Raw genomic sequence first — 19685 nt, forward strand, 5'->3', positions numbered from 1 at the left:
ACTTTACAGTCATGAAATCAATGAGCAACAAAGATATCTGATAATTTAAAAAAAAAAAACAACATGACAACTCTGCTTCCTTTTTCTTTTTCGACGCTTTCTCTGTGTAGCCCTGGCTGTCCTAGAATTTGCCCTGTAGCCCAGGCTGGCCTCGAACTCAGAGATCTGCCTACCTCTGCCTCCTGAGTGCTGGGATCAGACGCATGTGACATCGAGTCCAATGCATATTCCCAGCCCTTTGCTTTTGAGGCCTCACTATGTTTCTGAGACTGGCCTGAAATTTACAACGCAGCCCAGGCCTGGTAACACAGGCCATAATCTCAACCCTTGGGAGGTTGAAAGATAACTGTGAGCTTTAGGATAGCCTGGATATTTAGGATAGATCTAAGTAACTTAGTTACTTATAATGTATGTAAATATATAAGTTTACATAAACATATTTATATAAATAATTTAATTATGTATTATTTATCCATCTATCTATTTACATATCTGATACTGTGGATTGAACCAAGAGCCTCATGCAGCCCTTGTTCTTTTACTGTTTGTTTTGGTTTCTGTTTAATTTTTCTTTTACTGTTTATTTTTATTATTTTTGTTTGTTCTTTGGGACAAAGTCTCTACGTAACCCTGGTGGTCCTAGAACCCACTGTGTAGACCAGGCTGGCCTCAAACTCATGGCCACTTGCCTCTGCCTCCCAAATGTTGGGATTCAAGGCCAGCACCACCAAGTCCAATGAGAAAGACATTTTTTTTTCCGGAGCTGGGGACCGAACCCATGGCCTTGCGCTTGCTAGGCAAGCGCTCTACCACTGAGCTAAATCCCCAACCCCTTGGTTTTTGTTTTAAACATCTCATGTCTTCAACCTCTCTCTCAGTGGTGTGTGTGTGTGTGTGTGTGTGTGTGTGTGGTGTCAGTGGGTGTTTTGTGTGAGTGTGGTGTGTGTGTCGTATCTCTGTGTTCCAAGTGTGTGTGTCAGCATGTGTGTATGTGTGTGTTGTGAGCATGTGTTTGGTACAGGATCTCACTACCTCTTTGAATTTGATACTACTGAGCGCTGGGATTGATTGCAGGTGTACTGCCTTCTGTTCCTCCAGAGTGGGGGACATGAGACAGATTTGGTTGAGACCCTTTGGATCAATTCCTAACCAAACTGCAAACCTTAGCATAAGCATACATCTTTTCCGATAACTACTTTTTTAAAAGTACTGAACAGGGGAGGGGCAAAAAATAAAAAATAAAAGTACTGAATAGGTGAAGTTAATATTAGCCATAACCTAACCCATTACATTTAAACGTGTCATCAATATCAACAGTGGAGCTACCTAATCCTTTTTTTCCCCTCCCTATTGTGTCTTTGCCTTCTGAAGTGTCCTTGACACAGCTTGTCAAGACCGCGACACTTTAAACGTTCCACAGCCATGTGTGTCCAGGCAGGGCTACTGTTTTGGTAGGATTCTGAGGGTGCATGAGGAATTAGAAGTCTCTGGGTGTTACTCAAAGGGACCTTAGGGGAAGACCAGCTCGCTGAAGGTCATCAGCTCCCCAGGACGCCCACCTTGGACCGCTCCTTCAGGACCTGGCCAGCACTGGGGCCTAGAGCGCCAGGAGCCCTCCGGCAGGGGCGGGGTTTCAGGGCCGGGTCCCGCCTCCCGCCCGTTGGGCCGCCTCCTCCGCCACCGCCGCGCCGCCACCGGAGCCGGGCCGCGAGCCGGGCCGGGTCGCCATCATGCTGAGCCGGCTCGGGGCACTGCTGCAGGAGGCCGTGGGGGCGGTGAGGCTGGGCCCTGGTCGGACCGGAGGGGCGGGAGCGGGCAGGGGAGGCGGGCGGGTTTGGGTCCCTTGGGCAGGGCCCCTCCCCTGGCCCCGACGCCGCTTCCGGGCCTGGTCTTCGGGTACCCTCCCTTGCTAGTCGCGGCCGCCAGGAGCGCTTAGGCTAGCTCCGGGGTTCTCTCCAGACCGACTGGCTCCGGCGACCTTGCGCCTCGCTCTCCTGATCCTAAAGCCCGACTCCTGTGACCCTGAGGCACACTCCCTTGATCCTGAGTCCGGATCTCTTGATCCTGAGTCCGGATCCCTTGATCCGGCCTCCGCACTGCTTCCTGTTGTGCTTCCTGTGCCCCATTGCCCCTGACCCGCTCCTCAGTCCCCGGATCCTGCGCTCCGCACGGCTTCTTGTAACGTTCCCTGCGCCCGAGAGCTTTCTAACTCTTCTCTCCCTAAACGTCCCCTTGTCACCAGCCCTTTCTCCCAGATCTGCCCCCACTCCTCCTCCTCAGGCTGTCTGTCTTCCATTCTCGTTCCTGACGTTCCTCCATTCCTCCTCACCTGGGATTGACAACGGCCCTCCCCTTCCTCTCTTAGCAGCTAGACAACTACTGGGAGCAGGAGTTCCCGCACTGAGTTCCCTCTTAGCATGGGAGTTGCGGTCCTGAGTGACATAAGTCCTCAGGAAAGGTGATTGTGAGCATTGCAGGAGTGGGTGGTCGCGAGAACCGGGAAGCAGCCCTTGACTTGTCTCAGGCCACTGAGCAGAACTGACCTTGAGTTTGGGACATCAGCCTGCCTGAGGGGCTTGCATGGAAGGGTGGTTTAGTTTTCTGGTTTTGTTTTGTTTTTACAACTGTCAGTTTGTGTTTGGGCCTTTTTTCTGGGAGTGCATGTCCCTGGCCGCTCACTGTGAGTGGGTCACTTCATTTAGCAGCCTTGAGAGAAGCTATTTGGAAAGTTAATTATTTTTTTCTCATTGTACAAGAACACCCTCTAATTGATGTGTTTAGTTTATCAAATTGTCTCCAGTGAAACAATCTTAGGTTTGACCCCATCGTTTTCCCCTGTACTTCCGCAGTCAGAACATCCATTGTTTTTGTTGTTTGGTTTTTGTTTGTTTGTTTGAGACAGGGTTTCTCCATAGCCCTGGCTGTTCTCAGACTCACTCTGTAGACCAGGCTGGTTTTGAACTCAGAGATCTGCCCGCCTCTGCCTCCTGAGTGCTGGGATCAAAGGTGTGTGCCACCAGGCCTGGCTGCTATTTTTATTGTAAGTTGGCTCAGCCCTCAGAAAGCTGGTCAAGAAAAGGGAGACACTTTTGTAACCTCCCCCTCCCCACCGTCCTCCCTGCTGCGAAGGACAGGGTCTAGGATACCTTTCAACTAATTTTGAAAGAAGAAATGACCTTTTCACTATTTCTTCTCCTTCCTGTCCCAAATAAAAACAAGTGTCATCTTAGAAAGTGATCTGATACACTAATTCATCCTTTTGGACACAGCTCAGTTTTCAAGGAGGGTTGAAAGTGTGGACAACCCTAAGCTTTCTTGATCCTTCTACTCCGAGTGCTGAAAGCTGAGGCACCAGGGACTGCAGATGCAGAGAGCGAAGGACATACTTTTAGGCAGGTTACTTGCAGGGTACAACATATAGACCATGCTCAGAAAGTGTGCTTTGTGCCACATAGGGATCCCTCTTTTCAGCTCCACTGTCTGGGGAGTTAGGTCTTCCCTTAGGTTGGAACATCAAGTCAAATGTGAACCACTCAGAGTACCACTTTCTGCCCCTTCCCAACCAAACAGTAGGGATCCTTGTGGCTCTTTCTAAAAATATTGCTATCTTTTAGAGGAACCTGTTGAACAGACTTTTGGTCTGGTATCCAGCCGTTGATTAGGCAGAGCGCTCTGCCCTACTCTTCTCTCTACCAGGAGTTGATGTTTGCGCCCCCTTTCCTGCGTCGCTATGTCTTTTGCTTGGAGTCTGGCACAGGGTTTTTTTTGGAGCTTACAGATGAGATCTGAGGCTAGATAAGAGCCTATCGCAGAAGCTGTGAGGTTACTGGGGTGCTGGCCGAGGATCCAAGGACGTTCTAGGACAAGAAAGGATGGCAGGAGTGTCTTCAGGAGCTTTCTGAGAGTAGGTAAAAGCCCTCTGGGGTTGCCAGATGAAAAAAACAGCCCTAAACTGGACAGTAGCAGAGTACACTTTAAATCCTGGACTATAGATGGTGTTCCAGGACAGTCAGGGCTACACAGAGAAGCCTTGTCTCAAAAAACCAAGAAAACAAACAAATCAAAAAGCCTGCAGTCCTGACCCTCTGGAAGCTCACAGTCTGTCAGAACCTGAATGATAGTAGCATATGAATATGATGGATCTGGCCACTCCTTTTGGATGATGAGGAGTCTTACTATTACAGTTGTTTCCTGTGTGTATGTGAGTGGGGGTGCCACAGCATGCATGTGGGGGGGGGAGGGCTGCCACAGCATGCATGTGTGTTGTGTGGGTGCCACAGCATGCATGTGTGTGTGTGTGTGTGGGTGCCACAGCATGTATGTATGTGTGTGTGTGTGTGTGGGTGCCACAGCATGCATGTGTGTGTGTGGGTGGGTGCCACAGCATGTATGTGTGTGTGTGTGTGGGTGCCACAGCATGCATGTGTGTGTGTGTGGGTGCCACAGCATGCATGTGTGTGTGTGTGTGGGGTGCCACAGCATGTATGTGTGTGTGTGTGAGGGGGATACCACAGCATGCATGTGTGTGTGTGTGGGGTGCCACAGCATGTGTGTGTGGGGGTGCCACAGCATGCGTGTGTGTGTGTGTGAGGGGGATGCCACAGCATGCATGTGTGTGTGTGGGGGGGTGCCACAGCATGTGTGTGTGTGTGTGTGGGGTGCCACAGCATGCGTGTGTGTGGGGGGGGTGCCACAGCATGAGTGTGTGTGTGTGTGTGTGTGTGTGTGTGTGTGTGTGTGTGTGCCACAGCATGCATGAGAGGAGGGCGTGACACAGCATGCATGCGGAGGTCAGAGATCCTGGGATTCCTTTTTTTTTTGTTTCCAGAGCTGAGGACTGAACCCAGGGCCTTGCGCTTGCTAGGCAAGTGCTCTACCACTGAGCTAAATCCCCCACCCCAGATCCTGGGATTCTTAACTCAGCAAGGCCGTCTTACCAGCCTGGGATGAGGTATCTTGAAGGCTGTGGGTAATATCTTTCTGGAAGGGTCACTGACCCTACATCTAATCTTTTTAATTTTGAGACAGGATCCCAGTTTGTAGTTCTTGATGTCCTGGAACGAACTTACTTACTTACTTACTTATTTATTTATTTATTTATTTATTTATTTATTTATTTCTGGAACTTGTTTTGTAGGCCAGACTAGCCTTGAACCCTAGAGATCTTCCTGCCCTCTGCCTTCTGACTACTAGGATTAAAGGTATGTTGTCACCACACCTGGTGACAACTAATTTTGAAAGAAGAGCCTACTGCCTGCAAGGAGAGTGGGGAGAGCTTCAAAGTCTCTGACTTAGTCGTTCCTAACTTCCCTGTGCCATGGCTAGTGAAACATCTTCCCCCTTAGTCTCCTCTCCTGCATGACACTACCAGACAGAGCTTTACAAAAAAAAAAAAAAAAAAAAAAAAAGACTTCTTGGCTTGGCCTTGGAGACCCACATGTTTCTTCTATCCTTTCCTCTAATGCCCTCTGCCCAGATCTTTCATGGGGAATGTCTCCCTTGCACTGATGAAATTTGATTCAATTAGAGCTGCTGTTCTTTGGCAGGATCTTGAAAGGGATCCATTAGTGACTCCTCTCTTCTTAAGATTTACTTTTATTTTTACTTTCTGTATATGCAAATCTATGCCACATCTGTGCAAGTGCCTATGGAAGCTACAAGAGGGGGTTGGATCCAAAGAACTGGAATTACAGACAGTTGAGAAACATCTGACATGAGTTCTGAAAAGCAAGCTCCTGTTGTCTTGAAGAGCAGCAAATGCTCTTGACTGAGCCATTGCTCCAGCCTCTAGAAGTGACTCCCTTTAAGAGGTCCCTTTCCACTTCTGCGCTTCCTTATAAGGCCTGGTCTGGGGTGCAATTTTATATTCTTTTCTTGGTGACAGCACGTTTGCTGGAGGTTCAGTTACCATTAGGTTGCTTATGGCATATAGCAAAGCAGACTGCACCTAGAAGGCACTCACAAGATATGTGTCAAATGACTGATTCTAGAAGATGCCCTGCTCTGTGGTACCTAGGCTTTTATGGAGCTGCCCAACTCTTCACTGACCTCACTGAGGAATCTCAGGATCTAGACAAGTGTGAAGGAACAATGGACCCCAGGACATTGTGGCCTGAGCAAAGACCTAGAAGAAATTAACACCCATGGTAGGGATTGTTGATGCATTTCTGTGCTGGTAACAATTATTTTTTTCCTTTAAAAAATTCTTTTTCAGATTCTTTCATGAGTACTGTATTTAGATCATTTCAACCCCTTACCTAACCCCTACAAACTTTCCCATGCCCCCAGCCCTTCTCACATTAATGACCTCTTCTTCTTTAATTGTTGTTATACACACACACACACACACACACACACACACACACACACACACACACTTATACACACACACATTCACACTCAAACACATACCCCTTGCTGAGTCCATCCAGTGTTGCTCATATGCACACATGTTAGGGGCTGACCATTGGTATTGGATAATCTGCCAGGGTGTTAGTCCCTGGGAAAACGTTTTCCGTCTCTCAGCAGCTATTGACTGTCTGTAGCTCTTCATCTAGAGGTGGGGCCTTTTGAACTTTCCCCATCTATGCCAGCTCATATTGTCTTGATTAGGTGACCATGTTGTTGAGATTTCACAGGGTGTAGCTTCCCTGTCACATGGAAGACAGTGTCTTGCAGCAGACATTCTGGTCCTCTGACACCTACTATTCCCCCCGACCCCCACCCCTTCTGCAGTGTTTCCCAAACCTTAGGTGTAGGGGTACATTTACATCATCAGTCAGGGCTGCCACTGCCAGCTGTCTTTTGCATTTCTGCCTGTAAACATTTATTGTACAAGGAAAGAAGGGTTTTTTAGTCTGTTTTGTTTTTCTCAGGCCCGTTAGTCACCCTGGGTTCAAGGCCAGTGCGAGCTAGAGGGGGAGGATGGAGTGTAGAGATATATATATAATAAAGCCTTTATGTCTGCCTTTGAGTAAAATGTTTCAAGGAAGGCTTTAAAGCCTTCACTGGGTTTGGGTCAATTAGTAAAGCCTTAGAAATTGTTGTGAGTCGGAACCTTGGAATGTCTTTCTAGAGAATCTGCCCTTGGTGCTACATGAGAGCTTGCAGCTCCACGAACCTTGGTCCTAAGGTACTCCTGGCAAACCTGGAGTTCTTCCTTTTGTTATGGCTAGCCATGGCCAAAGGGGACTGAGATTTGTGTGGGAGCAGCAAAGGGCAAGATAACTTTGTAGTTGGAACCTTTCCCAGCCCCAGTTAACCTTGTATGTTTGACTAAAGTAACTGGAGTGAACTCGCTGGGTGTCAGTCTTTCCCTCTGCTAATTCAGAAATGAAGGCTTAGAATCTTGGTGAGCGTCTCTTTCGAACTCAGCACCTATGACTAACATCGACCAATAGTGGAGAGAATACTTTTGGGGAGGAGGAGTTGAGGGGCTTGCAGAGAGCAGAGTTTGAAGCTTCTAGGCTGACAGAAGAAGGTGGGCAAGAGTTAGGGGTATAGAACTCGACCTGGGACAAAAGACTGGAGCTCTCTATAAGTAAGGCCTTTCTTTCATAGGGTATAGAAGTGTTAACTGTCTGAGTAGAGCCTGCCATGTTTTTGAACCTAGGCTTTCCTGGACACCAACACCGAGGAACCCAATGTGTTTTCCCCTGTGTATCATTCTTGTTATCTTTCTGCTCAGGAGCCCCTGTACTGATGGCAGTCCTTTTCTTGTAGCATGTATGGATTTTGGGCTGTGCAGAAATTCTTGTGTCTGTTCCTCCTTCAACATGCTTACTTCTTGGGGACAGAGCCTATGGGGTAGGGACATGTGGGAGACATCCTCTGGGGAGACTGCTGCTGTGTCCTGGAGAGATGAATTACTCTTCCCTTTGAAAAGCTGGGAACAGAATGCTTTTTCTAGGACCTAGAACTCACTGGACACTGAACAGGCACAGGAGCAGGCCTGCTCCTGTGAGTGCTGGTGCTCATGGGCCCCTGGTTGGCACTCCCACAAAGACTGTGTCTGCTCTCTCTGCAGCGGGAGCCCAGCATTGACCTGCTGCAGGCCTTCGTAGAGCATTGGAAAGGCATCACACACTACTATATCGAGAGCACAGGTAAGCCTGCTGCTCACCAGCCTGGGACCCAAGGAGGGGGAGCTGGGGAGAATGGGCAGAGTGACCACAGGTGTCTTGGGAAGGTCATGCCAGGGCTCTCTGGACACCAGGACATCTCTGTCCTGAGCCAGGGATACAGACACATGGGAGTAAGACCCAGAGCCCTAGCTGTTGCTGGTCTTCATGGTGAAGTTGCGAATCCCACTCTGACCTTTTTGGGAGAGGGGCTGTGAGTGATAAGTGAGAATGAGGAGAAGGAGACCTCATGGGCCAGACTCCGCTTGCTTTAGTTTCCAACTGGATGCAGTTCTCAGGCCTTCAGTCCCAAGTGCTTGTCATTAGGACTATTGATTAAAGGAAATGCAACAGGGCTTGGATGTAGCTCAGTTGGCAACATGCTTGCCTAGCCTGTGCTGAGATCTGCTGGTTCAGTCCTCACTGCATAAACCAGGCGATAGTGCATGGCGATGGGAACAAGAGGGTCAGATGTTCAAGGTCACCCTGGGATACATAAGACCTTGTCTTAGAGAGTCAGGAAAAGGAGAAAGATGTGTAATAAATCATTTTGCCATGGCTACTTTAAGAAGTACAAGGTGGGGGTTGGAGAGATGGCTCAGCAATTAAGAGCACTGACTGTTCTTCCAGAGGTCCCGAGTTCAATTCCCAGCAACCACATGGTGGCTCAGAGCCATCTGTAATGGGATCTGGTACCCTCTTCTGGTGTGTCTGAAGACAGCTGCAGTGTACTCACATGGATAAAATAAATAAATAAATCTTAAAAAAAAAAAAAAAAAGTATAAGAAGAGCTAAGGCCTGGGTCCCTTCCCTCCTGGCTGACATCCCAAAGAGCCAAAGCATTCATGCACTAACCCACCGTGACTCAGAGAGGGTCAGAATCTGATTGGGTGCTTAGTAGTCAGTAGGCCTGGTTGCCAGGTAACCAGATCCTGTATCAGTAGCTTTTCATCTCCCTGAATTCAGACTGTATTTGGGCCTATGGCTTTTCTAGAAGCTTTCTTTCCAGCTTGAGCCAGCCCATGAACTTAAAATGGCCTTTGAGCACTGTGAGGGGAACCTCGGGGATTCTGTTAGACCAGGGGTCCTTCAATCTTGGCATATGGACACTTGAGATGGGACTGTTTGTATTGAAGGGTAAATAACTTGTGTTATCTGCTGAGCAGCAATTCTGACTTCTCCCCACTCGATTCTAATATCGCCTCTCTCAACTGTGATATCCATAAATGTCTCTTGATACTGACAGATGTTTTGGAGTGGGGGAAGAATTTCTTTCCAGTTAGGAGCCATTCTTTTATACTAGGTCATCTGCAATCTCTCTCTCTGTATTGGGAATTGGTTGAATGTGGAGCAGTCCTTCCTGTCTCCATGCCCCACTGAGCTACATCCTGGCACCCTTTTACATTTTATTTTGAAACAAGATTTCACTTAGGTTAGCCTTGAACTTTTTTTTTAAAGATTTATTTATTTATTTTAAGTATATGAGTACACTGTCGCTGTTTTCAGACACACCAGAAGAGGGCATCAGATCTCATTACAGATGGTTGTGAGCCACAATGTGGTTGCTGGGAATTGAACTCAGGACCTCTGGAAGAACAGCAGGTGTTCTTAACCACTGAGCCATCTCTCCAGCCCCAGCCTTGAACTTTAAATACTCCTGCACCACCAGCCTCCTGAGAAGCTGGGATTGCAGCCTATCCTACCAAGCCCAGCCTAAAGCTGTCTAAGTGTCCTCCACCTGACCTGGCACTTTCTCTACATCTAGGCCTTTAAGCTCCAGAGTGGTCTCTAGAACAGAGTTACAGGGAGAGGATGAAGCAAGCTGCGTTGTTTAACAGCCATTGCCTTAAAGGAAAGCTAGGGGGTGCTCCAAGGCCAGCTGGGAACCTCTCTCTACCTAGGTGCAGCACCCACCCGACTAACAGATTGTGCTTTCTCGTGACTTCCCACAATGGAAAAGGGGCAAGATCAGGTCCTAGGACATGCTAGGAAGGAAGCTGCTAAAATATAGCCCACAATCACTGGACAGACTCAGTAACTGCCCACTTAGGCCTGGAATAGATGGGCAACTCTCAAAGCATCTTCTATGGACCCATGTCTTCCTTTGCTCATAAGGGGTCCCTGTTCTCATTTTAATAGGAGTGTTGCTGTACACTTGATGACACACTGGAGCAAGCACACTCTCAGCCAGTAGCCCCTGTCCTGGGCCTTATCCCTGCCACTTTGTCCTTAAATATAGAACTATTGACTGTAAACTTCCATTTCCTGGTAGCACTCAGCCCATGTCAGGTGTGACTTCTTCTGGGCTTGTCGTGAGAAGAGTCTGGTGCTCTTCCTGTCACCTACCTACCCTTGTGTCTTTAACCTCAATTAGATGAAAACACCCCAGCCAAGAAAACAGATATCCCCTGGCGACTGAAGCAGATGTTGGACATCCTGGTGTATGAGGAGAAGCAGCAGGCATCCTCTGGTGAGGCTGGACCCTGTCTGGAATACTTGCTACAACACAAGATCCTGGAGACCCTGTGCACTCTGGGCAAAGCGGAGGTGGGCAATGCTCCTGGAGCATCTGGAAACTTCCAGCCCAGTCAAACCCCTATCCCAAGCTTTCCTGCCTGCACTTCTCTATCTGATGGAACAAATACTGGGACTAGATGAGATAAATCACCCCATCACTCAGCAGTTTGCAGGGCTCTATTCGAGGTGCTGGGTGCTGAGATTGAGGGCCAGGATAATAACACATAGTGGGTCCTTGCTATCCCAGGGATTGGTCCCAGGACCCTGCTGCTTCTTCCCTCAGATACAAAGTCTGTGGATATTCAAGTCACTTATATAAATGGGACCTGAGGGTCAGCAAGATGGCTCAGTGGGAAAGGTACTTGCCACCAAGCCTGACAACTTGAATTTGGTTCCTGGGATCCACATGGTAGGAGAGAACAGCAAGTTGTCCTTTGACCTCCTCATGTGCAATGTGGTACATGTATGTGTGTGCACATATACATAAATAAAGGAAGTAAAATACAGATTTACATAGGGTCCAGAAAGAGAGAGGGACAGAGAGATGATGACTAGATTGGTGGATGATAACCACATGCCCAGAACCAATGTCCCATGGATACCCACAGATGACTGGTTTTAGATAGCCTACACACACTCCCCTGTATCTTTAAGTCATCTCTAGGTTGCTTTTAATTAATAAATATAAGAACTATGAAACCCATGAGGCTCCAGTAATTAGGTAATAAGAAAAAGGTCTGTTCATGCTTCAGAATATATTTGATCTGAGGCTGTTGAACCCAGATACAAAGGCAGTAGACATGGATGGAGTGCTGTGTTCAGTAATAACAACCAGGGACAGGGGCAAGAAGGGAAGATCTGTCTTACACACTGTGTGGAAGAGAAGAGGCCTGGCAGGGAAGAAGGCTCTGAGCCCAGGGGCACACCTCTGACAGGATGCTCCGTCTCAGTATCCCCCAGGCATGCGGCAGCAGGTATTCCAGTTCTTCAGCAAGGTCCTGGCCCAGGTGCAGCACCCCCTGCTACACTACCTGAGTGTCCACAGGCCCGTGCAGGTGAGGACCAAGGAGAGAGGGTGTCGGGCTAAGGACGTCCCTTCCCAACGCCCCATCCCTCTGGGTGTCTGTCCTATTCCTCTTGCAGAAACTTCTCCGACTTGGAGGAACAGCCCCTGGATCCCTCACCGAAAAGGAAGAAGTTCAGTTCACCAGTGTCCTTTGCTCTAAGATACAGCAGGATCCAGAGCTGCTGGCCTACATTCTGGAAGTAAGTGCTTCGGTGGGGAACAGTGCGTGGGAACCCTAGAGGCAAGCCCTCTTGACCCTGCTGTGAAAGCCCACGGACACTCTCAGATGAGTCTCTTTTTTTCCCCCCGCTCTATATTCTTTTTCTGCATTTTGGATTTTTTTGTGGAGTGAGGTAAAAGGTGTTTTTTATAGTCCAGGTTGACTTCAAACTCACTGCGTAGTGTCAAGGATGACCTTGAACGTCTGATTCCTCTAACTCTTTTCTCACTAGTGTTGAGTTAGAGGCATGTATTACTATGTCCAGTTTATGGGCTGAGGATTGAACCTAGGGCTTCATGTGTTGTAGGAAAACCCCACACCAACTGAGCCATATTTCCAGCCCCTGTCTTGTATGAATGAGTGTGAGTGTATATGAGTATGTGTGTGAGTGTGTATATCTGTATATGAGTGAGTGTGTGCTTGTGTGAGTGAGTGTATGTGTGAGTGTGTATAAGCATGTTTAGGTCAGAGTGCAACTCTGTAGAGTCAGTTTTCTCCTTCCACTTTTCCATGGCTTTTGGGGATTGTACTTGGGTCTCTTAAGTCTCCTGTAGCAAATGCCTTTACCTGATGAGTCATCTGTTTTGGCTCTTATTTTAGCTGTTGGAGGCAGGTGCTCTGTCTCTCTCTCTCTGTCTGTCTGTCTGTCTACACACACACACAAACACACGCGCGCGCGCGCCTCAGGTTTGTCTCAGTTTTTTTTTCTTTTTTTCGGAGCTGAGGACCTAGGCAGGCGCTCTACCACTGAGCTAAATCCCCAACCCCTTGTTTCAGTTTTACAATCCTCCTGCCTCAGCCTCTCAAGTTCTGAAGTTACAATATGTATTATGACAAGATACTCAGTGAGATTGTGTAGCCCAGGCTGGACTTGAACTTGTGATCCTCCCTCTGCCTTCCAAGATTACAGGAGTGCTCCACCACTCCTGACTCTTTTTTTTTTAGTATAGAACAGTTTATTCAGGGCATGGAGAGTGGAGTTAAGAGTGTAATAGGAGCAGAGAAAGGCAGAGAGAGAGAGAGAGAGAGAGAGAGAGAGAGAGAGAGAGAGAGAGAGAGAGAGAGAGAGAGGAATAGAGAAGAGGAGTAGAGAGAGGCTGGCCATGAGCACATGGAAAGAAGAGAGGAGGAGAATGGGGAGAGAAGGGACAAAGGGGCCACTCCTGACTCTTAACCCTGCACTCACAAGGAAGCACCTTGTGGGATGGAGTGGTCTCCTTTCTGACCTTGGCCTCACCCCACCTTCTTTCAGGGTAAAAAGATGATAGGTAAGAAGAAGACAGCCAGAGGGTCTGCAGCTCCGCCTAAAGACATAGCCAGCTACAGGGACAAGGACTGTCCCCACAGCGATGCTCCCAGTGGGGATCCTGGACTAGATAAGGAATACCGTGGTGTCCCAGCCTTGAGCGTCCACCTGCCTGCTGAGACTGAGGGGCCAGAAAATGGGCCCGGGGAGAGCAATCTCATCACCTCCCTGCTTGGGCTGTGCAAGAGCAAGGTCTGACCTCAGAGCTGGGAGGGTGGGAGGGGTAGAGAGGACTGTTGTCTCAGACATCATCTTCCCGTCCCCTAGAAGAGTCGACTGGCCCTGAAGGCACAGGAGAACATATTGCTGCTGGTAAGCGTGGCCTCACCAGCAGCTGCCACCTACCTGACACAAAGTACCTCGTGTTGTACGGCGATAGCTGAGCACCTCTGCCAACTGTACCGGTCCATGCCAGCCTGCCTTGACCCAGCAGACATTGCCACTTTAGAGGGCATCAGTTGGAGGTGGGTTCCTAGCCTAGGGAGACTGGGAAATACCTTCAGGGGTTGCTAGTCTAGCTACCTTCTTCCTGGGGGGAGAGCCAATCCCAAGGGCCCTTCCCAGCCTCCCAGAAGTCTCACTTCCACAATGTGACCACAGCAACAGAAGTTCTAGATGGAGTGGAGGCCACCTCTCAGCTATTCTTCAGGAAGAGCCTGAAGCTTTTGCCCATTCTCCAGACTCTTGCTTTCCTTTCTCTTAGGTTACCAAGTGCCCCATCTGATGAAACCGCTTTCCCTGGCAAGGAGGCTCTGGCTGCCTTCTTGGGCTGGTTTGATTACTGCGACCACCTTATCACAGAGGCACACTCGGTGAGTAGGGCAGGTGTGACCAAGTCCTTCTTGCTTGTTCCACGAGGGTCCCACAGCAGTGATGGAGTAGAGCTGATATATGGTGACTTGGGTCCGGATGCCAGCTTGGCCCTGGTTAGCCAGGCCTCTCTGACGTATTTGGGGGCTGTGTGAGGGCACATGATTTCTTAGGAATGAATCTGATGGAGTTTGAATGCAGGAGACATGCTCTCTGGCTCCTAGGTGGTTGCAGATGCCTTGGCAAAGGCCGTGGCTGAGAAGCTGTTTGTAGAGACCCTGCAGCCCCAACTCCTGCACGTGTAAGTGTCTGTTCAGTTCCTTGTCCTTGGCTCTTGTCTGTGTCTGGCCAACCCTACAAGGCTCTTATCAGAGCAAAGGCCTGGGACCTCCTATTGATATTTACCAAGTCTAACACGTCCATGGCTCTAAGTGCTGTGGGCTGGAGCACAGCCTCCCTACCCCTAACTATAGGAACTCATGAGAGATGGGGAGGTTAGCCAGCAATAGAAGGAAAATGGAAAGATTCTGTATGCCCACTGACTGCCCCCTGCTTTGTCCCTGTCCCTGTCCCCCAGGTCTGAGCAGAGCATCTTAACCTCCACTGCCCTGTTGACAGTCCTGCTCCGTCAGCTGCGCTCCCCTGCTCTGCTGCAGGAGGCCATGACCTTCCTCTTAGGCACTGACCAGCAGCCTGCATCCAAGGAGGACAGTTCCCATACTCTGGGCACACACCTCATCATGCACTGTGACCATCTCTCTGACGAGGTAAGCTTTCCTCTCAGTGTGTGCCACAGCCCACGCACCAGGGCTTCCAGGAGGTTCTTTTCCTGCTGGCTGAGGTAGCCCAGCCTCAGGCCTCAAGCCAAAGCAGTGACAGTATGTGACTGACAGCCATGTTTGTCTTTGTCATGTGTATCTTGCAAACTGCCTTTCTATTCATTGGGCTTTTGGAGACTCAAGTTGTCTGTGAAATAGTGCCATTTTTTCCTAATTCAGAAAGGAGACCCAGGAAGCCAATGAGTTTACCTAAGATAGCACATTGAAGAAAAATGGACACCTTCTTTAGCCCCTAACCAACAAAGGTGACCCCACCTTAAAGCACTTTATCTGGCATTGGTTCTCAGGCATTAAGAAGCCAAGAGGAGCCAGGCAGTAGTGGTACACGCCTTTAACCCCAGCACTCAGGAGGCAGAGGCAGGTGACTCTGAGTTTGAGGCCAGTCTGGTCTACAGAGCAAGTTCCAGGTCAGCCAGGTCTACATAGAGAAACCCAGTCTTGAGAGAGAGAGAGAGAGAGAGAGAGAGAGAGAGAGAGAGAGAGAGAGAGAGAGAGAGAGAAGAGAGAGAGAGAAGCTAGGGATGGTAGGAGGGTCCCCTGCTGCCCCGCCCCTCTCGTTCTAGATCAGCATTGCCACACTGAGGCTGTTTGAGGAGCTGCTGCAGAAACCCCATGAGCGAGCCATCCGCAGTTTGGTTCTGCAGAACCTTGAGGGCCGCCTGTATGTGGCTCGGGGCTCGCCAGAGCCAGAGAGCTATGAGGATAACCTGTAAGTGAAGCAGAGAGGGAGGAGGGTGCTGCCCAGGACTCAGCACACGCATGCACACCCGCTCAGCTCTGTTCATCGGGCATAGTGATCTCCTTGCCTGCAGGGATCTGGAGGAAGACCCCTACTTCACCGATGGCTTCCTTGATTCTGGCCTTCAACCCTCCACAAAGCCTCCCCCAGCTCCTGCCACCAGTTCGGATGGCAAAACAGCAGTGACGGAGATTGTTAACAGGTGGGAAGAAGGTTAGGCAATCGGACACCTGAATTATATTCTTTCTTTGGGACCCTGTGAACAGCAGAGAGTGGGGGAAACCTGGGGAGGCGCCTCCACACCTAGGCCCCTGTCTCTTAGCTTCCTTTGCCTGGTCCCTGAGGAAGCCAAGACATCAGCCTTCCTGGAGGAGAATGGATATGACACATATGTCCACGATGCCTACGGCCTGGTGAGTGAAGGTCCAGTAGCTCCTCTTCTTCTAGGTTCTTTAATATCCCCTGATACTGATACAGTCTCAACCCCACACTGTTTTTATGGGGTTCCTCAACTCTTCCTCTCCTCTGCTTCAGTTCCAGGAATGCAGCTCCCGTGTGGCCCACTGGGGTTGGCCCCTGGGCCCAGCACCCTTGGACTCTTATGAGCCTGAAAGGCCCTTCTTTGAGGGCCGCTTCCTCCAAGTGCTCTTCGATCGAATTGCCCGGATTTTGGACCAGGTAGCCATAAAGACCATGTCTAGGAAAACTCCAGGGTGGACCCCTCTTTGGTTCCTCAGCTCCACAGCCCCTTTACCTTTCCCCAGGCGAGAAGCCCTGTCTCACTCGCCTCTTCTCCACACGCCCTAACACGCTCTGGCCTTCACCCCCAGGGAATCCATGACATAGACACATCACGTGAGCCTCCCACCCCCGCACACATTCACACCAGCCAGGCGCCTTGCTTGGGGAGTGCAAACAGGCTCAGCACCGGCTGCCAGCCCTCAGCGTTGTCCATCTTGTTCCCTCCAGCCTTACAGCCTGAACCTACAAGTGACCTCAGTCCTGTCCCGGCTCGCCCTGTTCCCCCACCCCCATATCCATGAGTACCTCCTGGATCCCTACATCAGCCTGGCCCCTGGCTGCAGGAGCCTGTTCTCTGTGCTTGTCAGGGTAAGGTTGAGGGTGTGACAGGAAGGAACAGAGTGAGGCGAGGGGTGGGACTGGAATAAGCACCCTTCCCAGGATTAGGAAAAACACAGGTTTTTCAGTCCTGTCCTCCTGCCTCCCAAGGGATGGTACCTGTGGGACATGGTCAGTTCTCACTTTAGTCTTTTCTGGGCTCTAGGTGATCGGTGACTTAATGCAAAGAATTCAGAGGGTACCCCAGTTTTCAGGCAAACTGCTCCTGGTGCGCAAGCAACTGATGGGCCAGCTTCCCGGAGAGCAGTAAGTACCCAAGGGATGGGAAGGCAGCGCTGAGGAGTCTGTCCTGGGTCAAGCCTTGTGGACTTGGACTTGACACCCAGCCATGCCATCGTCTCCTACCTGCCACTGTCTCTCCACAGTCTGGACCATCAGACCCTACTCCAGGGCGTGGTAGTACTTGAGGAATTCTGCAAGGAGCTGGCTGCCATTGCGTTTGTCAAGTTTCCCCCACATGGTCCTTACCTGAACTTCTCTCCACCTCCAGAAGGGCAAGTCTGAGCCAGGAGCATGATGGGTGGGGGAAGACTCCTGCCTGTACTTCTGCCCACGGGCAGTCTCCTGCCTGGCCATGCTGTCACTCAGTCCTCCATGTGGGGACTTCGGCCACAGACCTCACCTGTTGACATGAGCTGAAGTTTCAGGGAGGTTCTGGCTTCTAAGGCACTGGTGTTCTGAGAGCCTTCTGAGAGTAGCTGGAGGACGGCCAGTGAGCGCCTAGATGTTGCCCTGCATGTGTTTCGTGACTATCTCTGCTATACTGTGACCAGGGCCACAACACAAAATAGCTCCAGGGGCAAGGGAAATGAACTGCTGCCTTTGAGGCTGGCTAAAACTCCAGTCCGGAGAGATAGGTGGCCAAGAACCCTGTCTGTTACGTTAGGTATCATGGAAGCTGCTGAGACTGGGCAGGTTTCTCCATGGCTTCATCAACAGTAGTGAAGGAGACAGAGAAGGGAACTGAGGGGGAGCCCCCTCTTCCTGCTCTACCCTCCTGGAGACTGTTGCAAAATTTCCAACTGCCTCATGGCAGATGCCCAAAGTATGCTCTGTGCCCAGGCGGGGGCAGCTGCTAACCAGAGCTTTGGCGCAGCTGCAGCCAGGGCAGGCGAGAGCCTGGGAGCTGGGAGCTGGGTGCCAGGTTCCAGCTCCAGCTGGTTCCTCTCTGGCGCCTTCTGAACCCGTCTCGGCAAGTCGGAAACACCTGGGCAGAGAGGTCATTGACCAGGGGTGGTGGGCCTTGCCCTCAGAATCTTGCCCAACCCCCAGGGATCCTAGTGGAATTCGATCCTGGGGAGCATAGGAACTCAAGGTACAGATGGGAACGGGCACCCCAACCCCAGACTCCTGAAGCTAGTAAGGATAGGCTGAGACACAAGCAGATAGATAGCTCTGGTATTGTTCTTCCTATGTCCTCCATGGCTGTGGCTGCTACCCCACCCGGCCTGAATCTGTCTCGACCTGCAAGAACACTTGGGCGGCGCCAGGCATTACCTCACAACAGGCCTGCAGTTGTTGGCTTCGCTTCTGGGCAAGGAGGAGCAGGCCAGAGCCCCTTTTGCTTCCTTTTCCTGCCCATGCTGCCTCTCGAAGCTGGGCACAGGTTGCCAGGAGGTGACATGAAAGAGGAGGAAACTCCATGACCTCTACCTCTCCCGCATTCCTCCCAGCGGGGGAGGACTTCTCTGCTGCTCCAAAGAACATCACGCACTCCTGTGTGTGTGAGAGCTATGAATTTGACTGTGTGTGTGTGTGTGTGTGTGTGTGTGTGTGTGTGTGTGTGTGTGTGTGTGTGTGCGCGCGCGCGCGCGTGCGCGTGCTGGGTGCGTGTGAGCTGCGAGTGCACATGGGTGCTGATGTGGGACAGGAGCAGACCTTGGTGGAGTGGGTCTACACTCTGAGATTCTTACACATTTGAGGGGCTGGGCAATACTCAATGCACTTTGGCATTTGCATGGTGTTTTCACAACAGCACAGCAATAAACATTGTGATTGTGTGGACACGCTGACTATCCCCCAGCCTACTTTTCTTTTTCCCAGAGCTTTTCTGCCCCTGTAGGCTGTCTTTCACCCCAAGGAAGAGAAACCCAATTCATTTTCCAGCCCTGAAGGAGAGAGAGGGTAGTGTGAGTCCCGACATTGCAACTTTGATACACCTCAATACCAGCCAGGAACTGACTCTTGGCTGAGCAACATTGTTTCAATTCCCTTCCGGTACAACTGAGGCTTCCCGCTTTAGACTCACCAGGAGTCATCAGGCAGTGTGGTAGCCTCATTCTTGTAGGCTATGTGACCACATCAGTCATAACAATTGGTACTGATGAAAACTTACCCATAGATGTTTGGAGAGATCTAAAGGTATCTTTTATGGATAAAAACCCTTATTTAGCTAGGAAGTGGTGACACAACCCTTTAATCCCAGCACTCAGGAGGCAAAAGCGGGGGTGGGAGGGTGGGATCTCTGGGTTTCACAAGGGCCTCATCTATAGATAGCCAGGGCTACACAGAGAAACTTTCAATTCCCTTCTGATACAATGGAGCTTTAGAGTCCCCAAGAGTCACCAGGCAGTATGGGTGTGGTAGCCTCCACAACTTTGTTTTATGGTTTTTTTGTTTTTAAGTGGTATGGGAATGAGTATTCAGAGTCATCAAGGGTATCCAGGGGTTCAGGCAATCAAGAGGTTTGAGAAGCAGGTCCCCAGTAGGGTTCCAATGGAGCATCCTAGAGCCACTTGGAGAGTGGCTGAATGAGTAACACACTGTTCTTGGAGGGGATCTAAGTTTGGTTTCCAGCACCAATGTAAGGAAGCTGCCTGTGACTCCAGCTCCAGGGGATCTGATGCCTCTAAGGGTCCTGCACTGAAAGTCTGAGTTGAACACACACATACACACATCTTTTTTTAAGATTTATTCATTTATTATATA

At 50.1% G+C, this 19685-nt stretch overlaps 1 protein-coding gene across 2 annotated transcripts; it reads left to right on the top strand.

The window, feature by feature from the left end:
- The first annotated feature begins 1660 nt into the window (after window positions 1–1660).
- On the top strand, window positions 1661–18774 carry Fam160b2 (family with sequence similarity 160 member B2). Of its 2 annotated transcripts, XM_032917690.1 has the most exons (17): window positions 1661–1775; window positions 8027–8105; window positions 10495–10667; window positions 11588–11692; window positions 11781–11903; window positions 13176–13421; window positions 13497–13693; window positions 13933–14041; window positions 14264–14340; window positions 14617–14806; window positions 15442–15587; window positions 15691–15819; window positions 15940–16030; window positions 16152–16295; window positions 16587–16727; window positions 16903–17003; window positions 17123–18774. In XM_032917690.1, exons 1-17 carry the CDS (start codon window positions 1731–1733, stop codon window positions 17259–17261), a joined length of 2235 nt encoding a protein of 744 aa, XP_032773581.1. In that variant the 5' UTR covers window positions 1661–1730; the 3' UTR covers window positions 17262–18774. The 2 variants fall into 2 exon arrangements, with proteins under 2 accessions (XP_032773581.1, XP_032773582.1); XM_032917691.1 differs by lacking the exon at window positions 1661–1775 and having other exon boundaries at window positions 10495–10590.
- Window positions 18775–19685: the final 911 nt, after the last annotated feature.

Source organism: Rattus rattus, chromosome 12 (genome assembly GCF_011064425.1).
Source record: "Rattus rattus isolate New Zealand chromosome 12, Rrattus_CSIRO_v1, whole genome shotgun sequence".
NCBI lineage: Eukaryota > Metazoa > Chordata > Mammalia > Rodentia > Muridae > Rattus > Rattus rattus.